This window comes from Plecotus auritus (genome assembly GCF_963455305.1).
Source record: "Plecotus auritus genome assembly, chromosome: 6".
NCBI lineage: Eukaryota > Metazoa > Chordata > Mammalia > Chiroptera > Vespertilionidae > Plecotus > Plecotus auritus.
In genome coordinates, this window is record NC_137773.1 from 132,750,368 (window position 1) to 132,766,207 (window position 15,840).

Genomic DNA, 15,840 nt, shown 5'->3' on the forward strand with positions numbered 1-15,840 from the left:
TCAATGTCAGCTGCTAAATCAAAACTGAAAGTAGATGGCTTTTCAAATGGTCCACTACATTAAATGCCTGGTTCAGTTTTATTTAAATATCCCCTTATTAGGGGCCCAGTGCACGAATTTGTGCACCTTTAAAGGAACAGTGGGCCGTGAGGCTGCGGTGGGCGCAGGGCCCATCCTCCACATCCCTGCCTGGCCCCTCCCACTGCGGCCCCGGTCCCTTGCCTGCCAGCAGGCCTGCTCCTGTCGCTGCTGCTCCCAGGCACTGCCAGCCCCGGCCCAACTCGCACCCGCTGACGGTGCAGAGCGATTGGGGCTGGCACCATCAATGGCTGTGAGCAGTGGCTGCTGCCCCAACCACCCCTCAGGAGCAGGGGGAGGTGGAGAAGCCCTCAGGGGCGACCGGGGCCAGCAGCCACCGCTCACATCCACTGACGGCACTGAGAGATCAGGACCGGCGCTAGGTGCCAGCAGCGGGTGCAAGCAGCAACTCTGGCACCGGCAGCAGGTGAAAGTGGGTCCATTGCCGGCAGCAGGTGTGAAAGGTGGCTGCTGGTCCCAATCGCCCCTCTGGAGCAGGGAGAGGTGGAGAAGCCCTGAGGGGCAAATGAGGGCCAGCAGCCACCGCTTGCACCCGCTGATGGCACCGAGCAATCAGGGCCAGCGCTGGCAGCAGGTGCGAGCACTCGGCGGGACTGCGGCATGCGGGAGCAAAGAATTTTCATTAACCACCAGAGGCTTGCCCTGATGACGGCTGACTGATGCCCCGCCTTGGTCTGGTGCCCCCACTCACCTGCTCCACCATCACGCCATGGCCAATGCTTGTCATATTCCGCACTCTGCCGCCTGCTGCCGACGCCCACCATGTTCCACACGCGCCCCCTGGTGGTCAGTGCATGTCATAGCGACTGGTAGTTTGGTTGTTCCGCCGTTCAGTCTATTTGCATAATAGGGTTTTATATATATATATATATATATATATATATATATATATATATATATATATATGTATGTGTGTGTGTGTGTATACACACACACACACACACACACACACACACACATACATACAGATAACAGGGTTTTTTTTAAATGTAGTTTTGGAAAGAAGGCATTTAGTGGTGACTCTGCCATGATCCAGGATAGCCCTGGTTGCCAGTCCATCCACCAAGAGCTGCCTCATTCTAGGAGTCCACCTACTATCTTGTCCACTCACCAGGCAGAAAAGGTATTTGTGTGGGTGGTAGATGGTTGATCTTAGGACACTGGGCTAGAAAAAACAGGATCTTCCTAGAGGAAGAGTAGCAAAATAAAGAGCTAATAATACTTTTTTGGGGGTGGGTAGAGGTAATTTGAATTTGAAAATTACTTTAAAATCCTCTGGCTAAAAATCCTAGTTTTCATGTGCTTGTCATATATCCTCTTTGAAGCCATGTCTGTTCAAAATCTTTTGCCTATTTTTAAAAATTGAGTTTTCCTATAATTTGGTTTTTTTAAAAGATATATTCTAGATGTAAATCCTTTTCAATTAGGTAATTTTCTCCCTCTCTATATTTTACAATATAATAGTAATCGTCAAAAGGCAGAACTTTTGATTAAGGAGTTATTATCTTTTTATTTTACAAATTGTTCTGTTTATGCAGCTTTCAATTTTGTGCCAGTGACACTTGTGTATTCATTTTATATCCAGCCATTATGATTGAATTTACCTATTTTTTTCTACAAATTTAGTGACTCATTAATTTCTGAATGTTAAAACTAGTTAGTGTTACTTAAACGCAACTCATCATGATGTATTATTTTTAACATTTCCCTTTCTTGTATTATTTTGTCAGGTTTTGTTACAAAACATATTTGTCTTAATAGCTTTGGGCATCAGGTTTTTATTTACTTACTAGAGACCCGGTACACGAAATTTATGCACTCGGGGGCGTGTCTCTCAGCCTGGCCTGCACTCTCTTGCAGTCCGGGACTCCTTGGGGGATGTCTGCCTGCTGGCTTAGGCCTGATCCTTGGATCAGGCCTAAGCTAGCAGTCAGACATTCCTCGTCGCAGTCCAGGACCCCTTGCTCCTTACTGCCCACCTGCAGCGGAGGTAGGTGAGGCTCCCGCCACCACTGCTGCACTCGCCAACCGTGAGCCTGGCTTCTGGCTGAATGGCACTCCAAACTGCAGTGTGGGAGCACACTGACCACTAGGGGACAGCTCCTGCATTGAGCGTCTGCCCCCTGGTGGTCAGTGCGTGTCATAGCGACCAGTTGTTCTGCTAGTCGGTCGATTTGCGTATTAGGGTTTTATTATATAGGAGGATACTGCCCTCATAAAGAACTTTGGAAAGTTTTCCCTTCTACCTTAATTTTCTGAAAGAGTTCACCATTAAACTTACCTGGGCTTGAGTCTACATTGTGAAGTTTTTAATGACAAGTTCTATTTCTTTAATAAATATATATTCATTCAGACTATTTCTTGTGTCAATTTTAGTGATGTCTTTCTAATAACTTGTCAATTTTTCATCTAAATTCTCTAATGTACCGGAAGAAGTTGTTCATAATATACTCATTTTTTAAAAAATATATTTTTATTGATTTCTGAGAGGAAGAGAGAGGGAGAGATAGAAACATCAATAATGAGAATCATCGATCAGCTGCCTTCTGCATGCCCCCACTGAGGATAGAACCCACAATCCAGGCACGTGCTCCTACAAGGAATCAAACCTGCGATCATTTGGTGCATGGGCTGATGCTCTAACCACAGGCCAGGGCATCTCATTTTTTTATTTTAAACGGAATAGTTCTAAAATGGCTCATTTGGATGATGTTTGTTTTAGGGTTTTTTTGCTTTTAATGCTCAATTGGTAATCCCTTCTAATTTCCAGCCATTTTTCTTAATGAACTGGTTTTGAATTTTATCAAATGCTTTTTCTTCTGTATTGAGATATTTTCTTTTCTTGGGTTAAAAGAAAGATTACATTTGTGGATTTTAAAAAATTCCTTAACTACCTAATATGAACCTATCTTACTCATGATACACATTATTGAATTTTACTTGCTAATATTGTCTTTAAGATTTTTGTGTGTATATTCATGAAACAAAATAAACCTAATCTTCCTTTTCTGTTATTTATTTTTCTGGCTTTAATATCAAGTTTATACCAGGCTTTTCAAATTAATTGTGGGCTAGTCTATACTTCTACTGCCTAGTAACCTAAATGAATTTAGTATTTACTCCTTTAAAGTTTGGTGGAAAATGTCAGACTATGTGGGCATTTTGTTTCACTTGTGGGAAAACTATTTTAATAAGATCTACATTTACTTTAACAGTTACAAGACTACCTAAGTTTTTTAAGTCAGTTCCTATAAGTTATTAATTTTTACAGTAATTTATCCATTTCATCTAAGTTTTCACAATTGTTGGCATAAGATATTCATTTACAAATGATTTACTCTCTACTTACAATTATTGCATTTTCACTCTTGATTTTGTATTCTTGATCAGTCTTGACAGATTTATTTTATACTCTAAATAAAAGGCAATTTTCAGCTTTGTAGGTTATGCATTTTATAGATGCTCCTATTTTTCATGATCTGTTTCTTATATTTTAGGTTAATTCTAACTTAAGATGGGCACCTGGCATATTGATTTTAAGATTTCCTTATTTAATGTAATTTCCCTTGAATCCTACTCTATCTTACATTTTGATGTATGTACATAACCACTATCTTCCTGTTCCAAATATTTGTGACTTCAATTATTTTTTTCTTTAACTCTCAAATTATTTAGTACTGTGGTCTTTCATTTCCAAATATGTAGTGGCTTAAAAAAATCATTTTTTTTAGTAAATTCTAAATTACTTGCTTTGTAGGTAGAAATCACTGTTTATATAGTAGCTACTTAAAATTTTACTGAGTCTGTGGCTCAACACAGTATCACTTTTTATAAATATTCATGTGTGCTTGAAAAAAATGTTTCCTAATTGTTGGACATAGAATCTGATATGTTAATTAAAAGCAACTTGCTATATTGCTGATTTCCATGTTGAAATCTACCTTTAATAAAAAATTTATAAATTTCTCTTAAGTTTTAGTAATTTCTCGATTCATATATGTAAGGCTTTATTCATCTGCTAGGTACATGCATGTAAAAATTGCTATACCTTTTTAATGTTGAATCTTGTTAATATTTATAACCCTCACTATCCCCAATAATGTTTTTTGTCTTATTTTTATTAGTGTAACAATACCAACTTTAATGTGGTTCTTAAAATCGTATTATTTTCCACCTTGCTGTGTTCTTATGCATTAGGTATGTCTTCTATTCTAGAAAATTTCTAGATTTCTTTATTCCCACCTGTCAGTATATGTTGACTAGTGAGTTTTAGTTCACTTAGACCATATTTATTGATGGTCCTATTTCTTTTATCTTAATTTTACATTTCAGTTTATCCTACTTTATTTTTAAGCCTCTCTTTAATTTGATGTCTATAAATGTCTTCTTCTAATAAGACAAGAACTTTAGTATGCTCTCACATCCTCTTATCTTGCCATCTTCTACCAACTCATCAATGTTGATTATAACTAGACTTTTCTTAGTTATTAAGAATATATTTTCGGAACAACCAAGAAAACAGCATAGGTGAACACCTGTAGTTGCTGCCTCTCACAACCACATCAAAACTCCAACTAAAAGACAAAACAAATGTCATCCAGAACCAGGGGAAACCTGGTTGAGTGGAAGTTCTACAATGAGAAGGAAAGAAAAAAGGGCACTGAGACTGGTAGGAGGTGTGGAGGTGCGGAAGTGCGGAGGTATGAAATGAGCTGGCAATTGGGTGCACTGTTGTTTTTTTCAATCGGGAGGGAGATACAAATTCCTGATTGCTTTGAACTCCAGTTCCGCGCGAGACTCTGGGGACCCAGACTCATACGGGGAGAAATTGGACTGTCCAGCATCGGGCAGGAACGTGAGGGCGGCTTTCTTTTAGAGGTGCTCGCAGTGATCATTGTTCCTACATGGGGCCGCGGGACACAGAGACCCAGGGATCTCCCCGGGGCAGGGCAGACTGGTAGCCATTGCTGTTTGCTCCACCCTGGTGAGTTCCTGAGGCCACACCCCACCCAATTTACAACCCCACCCAAGCTGTGCGCAGCAGCTTTTGGATATGAATGGCCTGTTCCCCTTGCAACTTAATAAAGCCTAACAAACTGCAGCTGGGTCAGAGAGCTCCAAAGCATCCAAAAGAAAGCCTAAGGCCCTGCAGCAGCAGCCTGCATTTTTTCACAGCTAGGCCTCATTTGGGCACTTCCAAACCCCAAGCAAAGAGGAGAAATCTGCAGATCTTGCTAGAGCTCCTGCTGAGTGGCCTCAGGCAGTGGCTGACTTTGCACCTCCTTGGAAAGCCAAGAGCCAGTGTACCCAGTGATCAGTGTGAGACTATAACAGATTACAACCCTTGACATCCATAAGCGACACACTCAAGGGGCAGACTCAGTGAGCACCAAAGCCCTATTGAAGCAAGTCCTGCCCCATAAGGGTGTCTCCAGCACAGAAGTTCTCCCACTGTAGACAGAGCTGGTCCTCACAGCCAACTGACCTGGAGGTCAATTCCTCCCAGTAATACCAACAGCAATCAAGGCTTAACTACAACAAGATTGTGCACACAGCCCACAAAGGGGTGCACCAAGAGTGTCTACCTCAGGTAATTGGGGAGGCTGAGCCACTGGGTCCTACAGGACACCTAGCACACAAGGCCACTCTTATCAACACAGGGAAGCAGCAAAAATGCGGAGACAAAGAAACTGGTCACAAATGAAAGAAATGGAGGAAAGCAAACGACTGGATATAGATTTCAAAACTACGGTTATAAGGTTACTCAAGAATCTTCTAGAAACCTCTGAGAAATTTAGTGAGACCCTCAAGGATATGAAAAAGGACCAATCAAATTAAGCATACACTGACTGAAATAAAGAATAATATACAGAGATCCAACAGCAGACTAGAGCAGGGGTCCTCAAACTTTTTAAACAGGGGGCCAGTTCACTGTCCCTCAGACCACTGGAGGGCCGGACTATAGTTTAAAAAAAAACAAAACTATGAACAAATTCCTATGCGCACTGCGGGCCCAGGACGAGTCAGCTGCTAAGCAGGACAGGCAGCAGCACCCGGCGAGCCGGATAAATGTCCTCGGCTGGCCGCATGTGGCCCGCGGGCCGTAGTTTGAGGACCCCTGGACTAGAGGATCACAAGAATCAAGTCAAAGATTTGAAATAAGAAGAAGCAAAATACACCCAACCGGAAATGAAAAAAAAAAGAATCCAAAAATATTAAGATAGTGTAAGGAGCCTCTGGGACAACTTCAAGCGTACCAACATCCGAACTATGGGGGTGCCAGAAGAAGAGAGAGAGCAAGATATTGAAAACCTATTTGAAGAAATAATGACAGAAAACTTCCCCTACCTGGTGAAAGAAATAGACTTACAAGTCCAGGAAGTGTAGAGAACCCCAAACAAGAGGAACCCAAAGAGGACCACACCAAGACACATCATAATTAAAATACCAAGGGCAAAAGACAAAGAGAGAATCTTAAAAGCAGCAAGAGAAAAACAGTTAGTTACCTACAAGGGAGTGCCCATACGACTGTCAGCTGATTTCTCAACAGAAACTATGCAGGCCAGAAAGGAGTGGCAAGAAATATTCCAAGTGATGAATAGCAAGATCCTACAACCAAGATTCCTCTACTCAGCAAAGATATCATTTAGAATTGAAGGTCAGATAAAGAGCTTCACAGACAAGAAGAAGCTAAAGGAGTTCATCACTGCCAAACCAGTATTATATGAAATGCTGAAGGGTATTCTTTAAGAAGAAGAAAAGGGTAAAGAGAAAAATGATGAACAACAAAATGACAACAAATACTTATCAACAAGTGAATCTAAAAATCAAGTGAATAAAAAATCTGATGAACAGAATAAACTGGTGACTATAATAAAATCAGGGGCATAGAAAGGGAGTGGACTGACAATCCTTGGGGGCAAAGGGGTGTCGGGGATGCAGAAGATTGGTCAAAAATCTTACACCTATGGATGAGGATATTGGGGGGGGTGGGGTAAAGGCAAGGGTTGGGGTGGGAAGTGGGTGGAGGGGAGCTATGGGGGGAATAAAGAGGAACTGTAATAAACTGAACAATAAAGTTTAAATTAAAAAAAATTTTAATAAAGGAAGCAAATGATCTGAATAAGTAGAGTACTTCCCATGTGATTGTACTGGATGACCTAATATAGAATGCCTCATCTTGGATGGCTTTATTAAGACCTAATTAAATTAATGATTAACCTAAAAAAAAAAAAAAAAAAAGAATATATTTTCTACCTGGCCGGCGTTGCTCGGTGGTTGACTGCTGACCTATGAACAAGGAGGGTCAGGGTTTAATTCCTGGTCCTGTCTCAATCCCCAGTGGGAGGCCTGCAGGAGGCAGCCAATCAATGATTCTCTCTCATCACTGATGTTTCTATCTCTCTCTCCCTCTCCCTTCCTCTCTGAAATCAATAAAAATATATTGAAAATATACATGCATATATTTTCGCCCTGGATGGTATGGCTTGTTGGTTGGATGTCAACCCATGCACCAAAAGGTTGCTGGTTTGATTCCCGATCAGGGCACATGCCTGGGTTGTGGACTTGATCCCCATGACTGGGGTGTGCAGGAGGCAGCGAATGATGTTCCACTCTCACATCAATGTTTCTCTTTCTCCCTCTCCCTTCCTCTCTCTATAAGTTAGTACAAATATTTAAAATAAAATAAAAAGTACTTTCTCCTTTTAGTTTTAGCATATTGTATAGGTAACAAAAAACTCTACACCAAGGTATAAAATTTCAGATTTCTTACAGATGCTTCTTCAATTTGCTTTACCTTTGGTTAAGTGCTTCATTCATAACTGCTTTCCTTTTTTTTTTTTTTTAAACTTACAATTTAAAAAAATTTTTTTTCTTTTTTATTAAATGTACTAGAGGCCCGGTGCACGAAATTCGTGCACGGGGGGGGGGGGGTTCTCTCTCAGCCCAGCCTGCACCCTCTCCAATCTGGGAGCTCTTGAGGGATGTCCACGGGTGGTTGGACATCCCTCTCACAATCCAGTACTGCTGGCTCCCAACCGCTCACCGGCCTCTGCCTGATTGCCTCTAACCGCTTCTGCCTGCCAGCCTGATCACCCCCTAACCACTCCCCTGCCAGCCTGATTGACACCTAACTGCTCCCCGGCCGGCCCAATTGCCCCTAACTGCCCTCCCCTGCCGTCCTGGTCACCCCTAACTGCCCTCCTCTTCCAGTCTGGTCACCCTTAACTGTCCTCCCCTACAGGCCTGGTCAACCCCAACTGCCCTCCCCTGCTGGCCAGGTCACCCTTAACTGCCCTCCCCTGCTGGCCTGGTCACCCCTAACTGCCCTCCCCTGCAGGCCTGGGTCCCCGCCCCAACTTTCCTCCCCTGCAGGTCTGCTCCCCCAATTCCCTCCCTTGCAGGCCTGGTCCCCCCCAACTGCCCTCCCCTGCTGTCCTGGTCACCCCTAACTGCCCTCCCCTTCCAGTCTGGTCACCGTTAACTGTCCTCCCCTACAGGCCTGGTCCCCCCCAACTGTCCTCCCCTGCAGGCCTGGTCCCCCCAACTGCCCTCCCCTACTGGCCTGGTCACCCCTAACTGCCCTCCCTGCTGGCCTGATCGCCCACAACTGCCCTCTCCTGCAGGCCTGCCCCCCCCCAACTGCCCTCCCTTGCTGGCCTGCCCTCCCCAACTGCCCTCCCTTGCTGGCCTGGCCCCCCCCCAACTGTCCTCCCCTGCAGGCCTGGGTCCCCCCAAACTGCCCTCCCCTTTCTGTACTGGTCTCCCCCCAACTGTCCTCCCCTGCAGGCCTGGTCCCCCCCAACTGCCCTCCCCTGCAGGCCTGGTTCCCCCCAACTGCCCTCCCCTGCAGGCCTGGTCTCCCCCAACTGCTCTCCCCTGCAAACCTGGGTCCCCCCCAACTGGCCTGGTCTGCCCCAACTGCCCTCCTCTGCTGGCCTGGTCACCCCCAACTGCCCTCCTCTGCTGGCCTGGTCACCCCTAACTGCCCACAACTGCCCTCCCCTGCAGGCCATCTTGTGGCGGCCATCTTGTGTCCACATGGGGGCAGCCATCTTTGACCACATGGGGGTGGCCATCTTGTGTCTTGAAGTGATGGTCAATTTGCATATTACACTTTTATTAGATAGGATTGGGGTGACATTGGTTAACAAAATTATACAGGTTTCAGTTGTACATTTCCATAATACATCATATTCTATATATATATTGTATTGTGTGCTCACCACCCCAAGTCAAGTCTCCTTCCATCACCATTAATCCTCTCTTTCCTGGCCCCCATTTCCCTCTGGTAATCACCATAGCGTTGTCTGTGTCTATAAGCTTGTTTCTCTTTTGCTTAATTCCTTCACCATTTTCACCCAATCCTGCAACACCTCTCCCCGACAGCTGTCAGTTTGTTCTCTATCTATGAGTTTGTTTCTATTTTGTATGTAAGTTTATTTTGTTCATTAGATTCCACAGATGAGTGAAATCATATGGTACTTGTCTTTCTATGACTGGCTTATTTTACTTAGCATAATGCTCTCCAAGTCATCCATGCTGTCGCAAAGGGTAGGTTTCCTTCTTTTTTACAGCCAAGAAATATAAAACCACCATATTAAAATAGGTAAAAATTTAACATGAAATTACCAGATGGTCCAGCAATTCCACTATAGGTATATACCCAAAAGAACTGAAAGCAGAGACTCAGGGATTATTTATACACCAATGTTCACAGCTGCATCATTCCTATTACCAGCCTAAAGTGCTAACAACTCAAATATCCATCAACATTTGGATGGATAAACAAAATTTAGTATTACACATACAATGGAATATTATTCAGCCTTAAAAATAAATGAAATTCTGATACATGCTACAGCTTAGACAAACCCTAAAAACATTATATTAAGTGAAATATGTCAGACACAAAGAACAAATGTTGTGTGATTATACTTAAAGGTACCCAGAATAGTCAGATTCATAGAGACAGAAAGTAGAATGGTGATTGCCAGAGAGAAATGGGGAGTTATTGGTTTTTTTTTTTGTTGTTTTTTTTTAATATATTTTATTGATCTTTTACAGAGAGGAAGGGAGAGGGATAGAGAGTTAGAAACATCGATGAGAAACATCGATCAGCTGCCTCCTGCACACCTCCTACTGGGGATGTGCCCGCAACCAAGGAACATGCCCTTGACTGGAATCGAACCTGGGACCTTTCAGTCCTCAGGCCGACGCTCTATCCACTGAGCCAAACCGGTTAGGGTAAGGGAGTTATTGTTTAATGAGCAGTTTTAATGTGGGATGATGAAAGAATTCAGAAGATGGACAGTGGTGATGGTTGCGTGACAATGTAAATGTAATTAGTGCCACTGAATCTTAATCATTAAAATGATGTTACATACATTTTACACAATAAAAAAGGTAAACAAAAATATAAAGGAAACATTTAGATGGAATTTGTTGTTGGCCAACTGAAGAACTATGGTTTGGTGGTAGCAATAAGAAGCTGGTAGAATGACAGCCTCACATTCTACCCCATGTTAGAGAATACATTAGAATATACTCCCTGTAGCCCTAACCGGTTTGGCTCAGTGGATAGAGCGTTGGCCTGCGGACTGAAGGGTCCCAGGTTAGATTCTGGTCAAGGGCATGTACCTGGGTTGCGGGCACATACCCAGTACGGGGCGTGCAGGAGGCAGCTGATCGATGTCTCTCTCTCATCGATGTTTCTAACTCTCTATCCCTCTCTCTTCCTCTCTGTAAAAAATCAATAAAATATATTAAAAAAAAAAAAAAAAAAGAATATACTCCCTGTACTTAAAAGACTTCTCAGGGAGTGGTAGTTATTAGAGAAAAGACAAGTTTTATGAAGGTAAGGCTGAGGCTGTAAGTAAATATCTTAGAAACACAAAAGGAGTTTTAAGCTACACAGTGTAAAAGAACATTTGGGCTGAACAATACAGGGATGAGAATACAGGGCTATTCAATTAAGGTAGGAGATTGAGAATTGAGGAGAGAGGAAAGAAACCTGTTAACAGAACTGACCCACAAAAGCCTCAGAGTTCCAAATGGACCAGATTTGTAAACTACAACTACAGCAAACCTCTGAGGAATACAGTGAAGAAATATAATGAAGTCACTATAGTCAAGCAGCTAAATTACTAAAATCAAGTAGGTTTTATCTAGCCTGAGAACTTAAAACTTTTGAACTTTCCAGTCCTACATCAATGCCTGGATATACATCAGACCTCCAGATAACCCTGGTTACCCCCTCAAGGACTCATGTATACAGACCACCTGATATCCACTATCCAGACCACCAGATGTGATCAGATCTGCTGGCACCCATCCTCCATCCAGACTGCCTGATATCTGACCGATAACTGTCCTGGACCAATCCTAGGGCTAAGAATGCAGAACTTATTATTCTCAAGAATGTATTTTTACTATAAAAACTTTTAACTTGTCTATCTTCTTCAGAACACTTCTGGGTTTTTACCTAGTTGTATTTTCATTTTGCAAAGCCTAAGACCCTTGAATAAATCTTTATCATTTATTTCTAGTCAAAGCCTCCAGACTCTTTTTGAGTTTGTTTGATACCTTCATTAAGCCCTTGTTATATGTCAGCCACTATTCTAACAAAATGGGTCTTGGTGATCCTGCCTACAACAAAACTTCTCCTCCTCTCAATTACATGAAGAGGTTAACTTAATATTCAAGTAGTATAAAATAGTCCTAGTATAGCTGGGATTTCTGAAACCAACTGCTTGCAGGTTTAAGAAAGGGGATTTTGTTTTTTTAAAACACAATTCATTTTCCCTCAACAGCATCTTTCAGGTATCTTACCACATTCATAAATAAATACATAAAAACTGCATTTAAATATTAAAAGAATAAGTAGGTAATCATACTCCTTAACCTTTGGTCATTCAGCCATAGATTTAGCATGTTTTATTTTCTTGTCCTTCTCCCACTCCCAACCCCCAACTCTGACTCCAAAATATAAATAACTTTATAGTTTTGGGGTTATTAAAAAAGGGACACATGCTTTCATTAACTATCCTATATAATAAAAAGCTGATATGCAAATTGTCCCCACTGGAAGGAGTTCGACTGGCCGGGAGTTAGACGTGTGCTGACCACCAGGGGACGGCGCGGAACATGGCAGGCATTGGTGACGCAGAGCTGGCAGCAGTGGAGTGCTGCCAGCCCTGACGCGAACAGGACTGTGGCAGGATGGTGGAGCAGGTGAGCAGGTGGCGCCAGGCCAAGGGGTGTGGTAGCAGGGGCCCCAATCACCCCTCTGGCCAGGCCTAGGGACCCTACCCATACTCGAATTTCGTGCACCAGGCCTCTAGAGTGAGTGTGAATGTGTGAGTCTGAGTGAGTGCACTAGAGGCCTGGTGCATGAAAATTCATGCACTGGAGCGGGGGTCCCTCAACCCGGCCTGCCTCCTCTCACAGTCCGGGAGCCCTCAGGGACAGGAGGTGACCCAGGGATCAGGGAAAGGTGACGCCCCATCACTCCTCTGCTGCTACCACTGCTGGCAGCGCAAGCCTCGCCCAGCCCTGGTTACTTGAGTTACTTTAAACTGCATTTAAACTGCATTTAAAGTCGCCCTCGGGTGGCCCTGGGCGACTGGGCAGCCGCCATCCGAGGCTTGCTTGTGCCTCAGGCATTGGCTGGGCAGCTGCCATCCGAGGCTTGCCTGCGCCTCAGGCCGACCCTGGGTGGCTGGGGGGCTGAGGGCGGGGGACTCCAGAGGCAGGTGCACAGTAATACTGGGCCTGCCTGGGGATGGGCCTGGCTTTGCTGTGCACCTGCTGCCCCAGTGGGGCTGAGGGGACAGGGCACCAACATTTTGTGGCTGTGAGCGCTACAATCTTTGAAGGCATGGCAGTCAATTAGCATATTCCCTCCTTATTGGCTGTGGACACCACCATCTTTGAGGACGGGTCAGTCAATTAGCATATTCCCTCCTTATTGGCTGTGGGTGCCGCCATCTTTGAGGGAAGGGCAGTCAATTAACATATTCCCTCCTTATTGGCTGTGGGTGCCGCCATCTTTGCAACGGCGAGAGGGTCAATTAGCATATTCCCTCTTTATTAGATAGGACATATATTATATATATATACACACACACACAAATAGTTATTTCTTTATTTGCAAATAACGTCACCTAAGATAATAAATGACCTAAAGAACCATGCAAATCAACAAAAACAAATAATATTTGAACATTGCAACCTAAATTTTGTTAACGGAAAATACTTAATATTTTTATCATTAAAGATTCTTCAATCCTAATTTTGAAAGTAAATAAGCCAATTATCACCAACTTCTTGAGTAGTTTTAGTGTAGTTTTCAGTAGTATCTGCATGCATTAATTTCTTTTTTTTAAATATATTTTATTGATTTTTTACAGAGGAAGGGAGAGGGATAGAGAGTCAGAAACATCGATGAGAGAGAAGCATCGATCAGCTGCCTCCTGCACACTCCCTACTGGGTATGTGCCCGCAACCAAGGTACATGCCCTTGACCGGAATTGAACCTGGGACCCTTGAGTCCGCAGGCTGATGCTCTATCCACTGAGCCAAACCGGTTAGGGCTACATGCATTAATTTCTAAACTTTACACTTAAATTGTCACCCAGAAATACAGATTTTTTTTCCCAAATAATGTCTATCAAAACTAATTTACTGCCTTTCAACAGTCAAAGCGCTTTTGGAAACATGGCAAAATACAATTCAAGTTTCATTCTTTTGTTAATGTAAAATTATCCACAAACTACAAAACTGATGTAGGTAAGTCAACCCTATATGGAGCAGAATAAACAGCTATGCAAACAATCTAATCTGGAGAGGCCTTTAAAAAATCTACAGTGCTGAATGAAAATGTCTACCACCAGAATCATCCCTTTAGGTTACTGTATTATTTTCAGAACACATTTGTTAAAATGTAAATGTCCCCTAGGAAGAAGGGATTATATGTGTAAAAAAGAAATAGCTTATAACATTTTTTAAATCTAAAGAGCACAATGTACTCAGTAAATATTAACTGGAAATTAAAAATAATACTTACATTCACTACTTCAAGGAAAACAGGTTACATCGTGATCGAGTACTAAAAACGATATATATTCAAAGTAATGACACATAGGACTTACCTCTAAAATCTGACTAGCTCTAGATGGTGAGTGACCATCAGCCTGGACCACCGTTACCTGACTGGGAGACTGTGACAGAATGCTGGAAACACTAGCAGAAGTCTAAAAACAAATAGAAAAACAAAGGCACATTTTCTTCCTCTCATATCAAACAAAGGCAAAATTTACAGTTGTCCAAAGCAAGCCCTGAGGGACACCTGGTATGTACTTATGTTTGATTTGATAAGCTTATAGTGGATACCGCACGGTCAGTGGTAGAATTTTGTGGACATCTGAAAATTGTAGTTCTTTTATAAGAGCCTAAAGATGGTGCCTAAAGGCTGATACCTACTAACATAGTAAGGTAATTTACAGAATGCAAACAGAGACTAATTGAGATCATAATTAAATTAAAAATAACAGTGTTCTCAAATAGCATCTGAAAAATAAGATTTTTTTTTAAAAAATATGCTTTTAAAAATATTTAATAGAAATATATACATATTTTCAATAAATATGTCAGGGGGAGGCAGGACTAGGTGAAAAGGGGTAAAGAAATTAGCCAAAGAACAAATATGCACAGCTCATGGACACAGAAAGCAATGTGGTGATGGCCAGAGGGAAGGAGTGGAAAATGGGGACATTTGTAATAGTGTAAACAATAAAAACAAAGTAAAAAAACAACAAAGCCGAAACCGGTTTGGCTCAGTGGATAGAGCGTCGGCCTGCGGACTGAAGGGTCCCGGGTTCGATTCTGATCAAGGGCATGTACCCTGGTTGCGGGCACATCCCCAGTAGGGGGTGTGCAGGAGGCAGCTGATCGATGTTTCTCTCTCATCAATGTTTCTAACTCTCCTCTCCCTCTCCCTCCCTCTCTGTAAAGAATCAATAAAATATATTTAAAAAAAAAACAAAAACAAAAACCAAGTGTACCTTCAAGTAATACAAATAATATGCTTTAAAAATAAATTTATGATCTGAACCTGACTTAGCATTACAAAATTTCAATTAAGATGTCTTATGTTCCATAAATGCTTGATTTTGATACTCTTACCTTTGACTGGTCAAGAATTTGAACTTTTTCCCATACTATTTTATCACTTTCAGATTTTTCCCAAGTATTATTCCATTTTTCAGGAGTTTCTTTTTCTTTCTTCTTTAAAGCAACCTGTTCATCTGGAAATAATGTCCTTTTTTAAAAAATGTACAATAACTGTAAAAAAAAATCACGTAAACAAATCATGACCGTCTTAAAGAGTGCAGATTCCAATATAGATTAAATTTGTTTTGTACGGAGATTAACTCACAAGAGAAAAATTTTAAGGGAGATGGAATAAAACATTTAATCAGAACCAAATTTAAGTATGGCACAAATGGATGTAATAATGTCTATTACAATTATCAATAAAGAGAGATTTTTTTCAAGACAACATAGTTTATATTATGCTAATTATTCTGAGGTTCTACTTTCCTGAAATGTTCAGTCAATTATTAGTAAGAGACTCAAAAGTAACAACTCTGGATTCAGAGAATCCTGGGGGTCAAATCCAAGTTCAACTATTTCCCCACTATATGTCTATGAACAAATTACTGTTCACTTCTCTAAACC

The 15,840-nt window shown here is 42.1% G+C and overlaps 1 protein-coding gene across 7 annotated transcripts in view; it reads right to left on the reverse strand.

The window, feature by feature from the left end:
• CCDC66 (coiled-coil domain containing 66) overlaps positions 1 to 15,840 on the reverse strand; it is a 71,843-nt gene that overhangs the window by 38,842 nt on the left and 17,161 nt on the right. For 5 of the 7 annotated variants that reach the window (XM_080675147.1, XM_080675146.1, XM_080675145.1 and 2 more), the window contains 2 exons: positions 15,286 to 15,407; positions 14,253 to 14,354 (listed from right to left, as the gene is read on the reverse strand). In XM_080675147.1, the coding sequence (XP_080531273.1) occupies positions 14,253 to 14,354; positions 15,286 to 15,407 (224 nt within the window). Of the gene's footprint in view, positions 1 to 790; positions 935 to 14,252; positions 14,355 to 15,285; positions 15,408 to 15,840 lie in introns of those variants that run through there. The other 2 variants (XM_080675151.1, XM_080675150.1) reach the window with 2 other exon arrangements.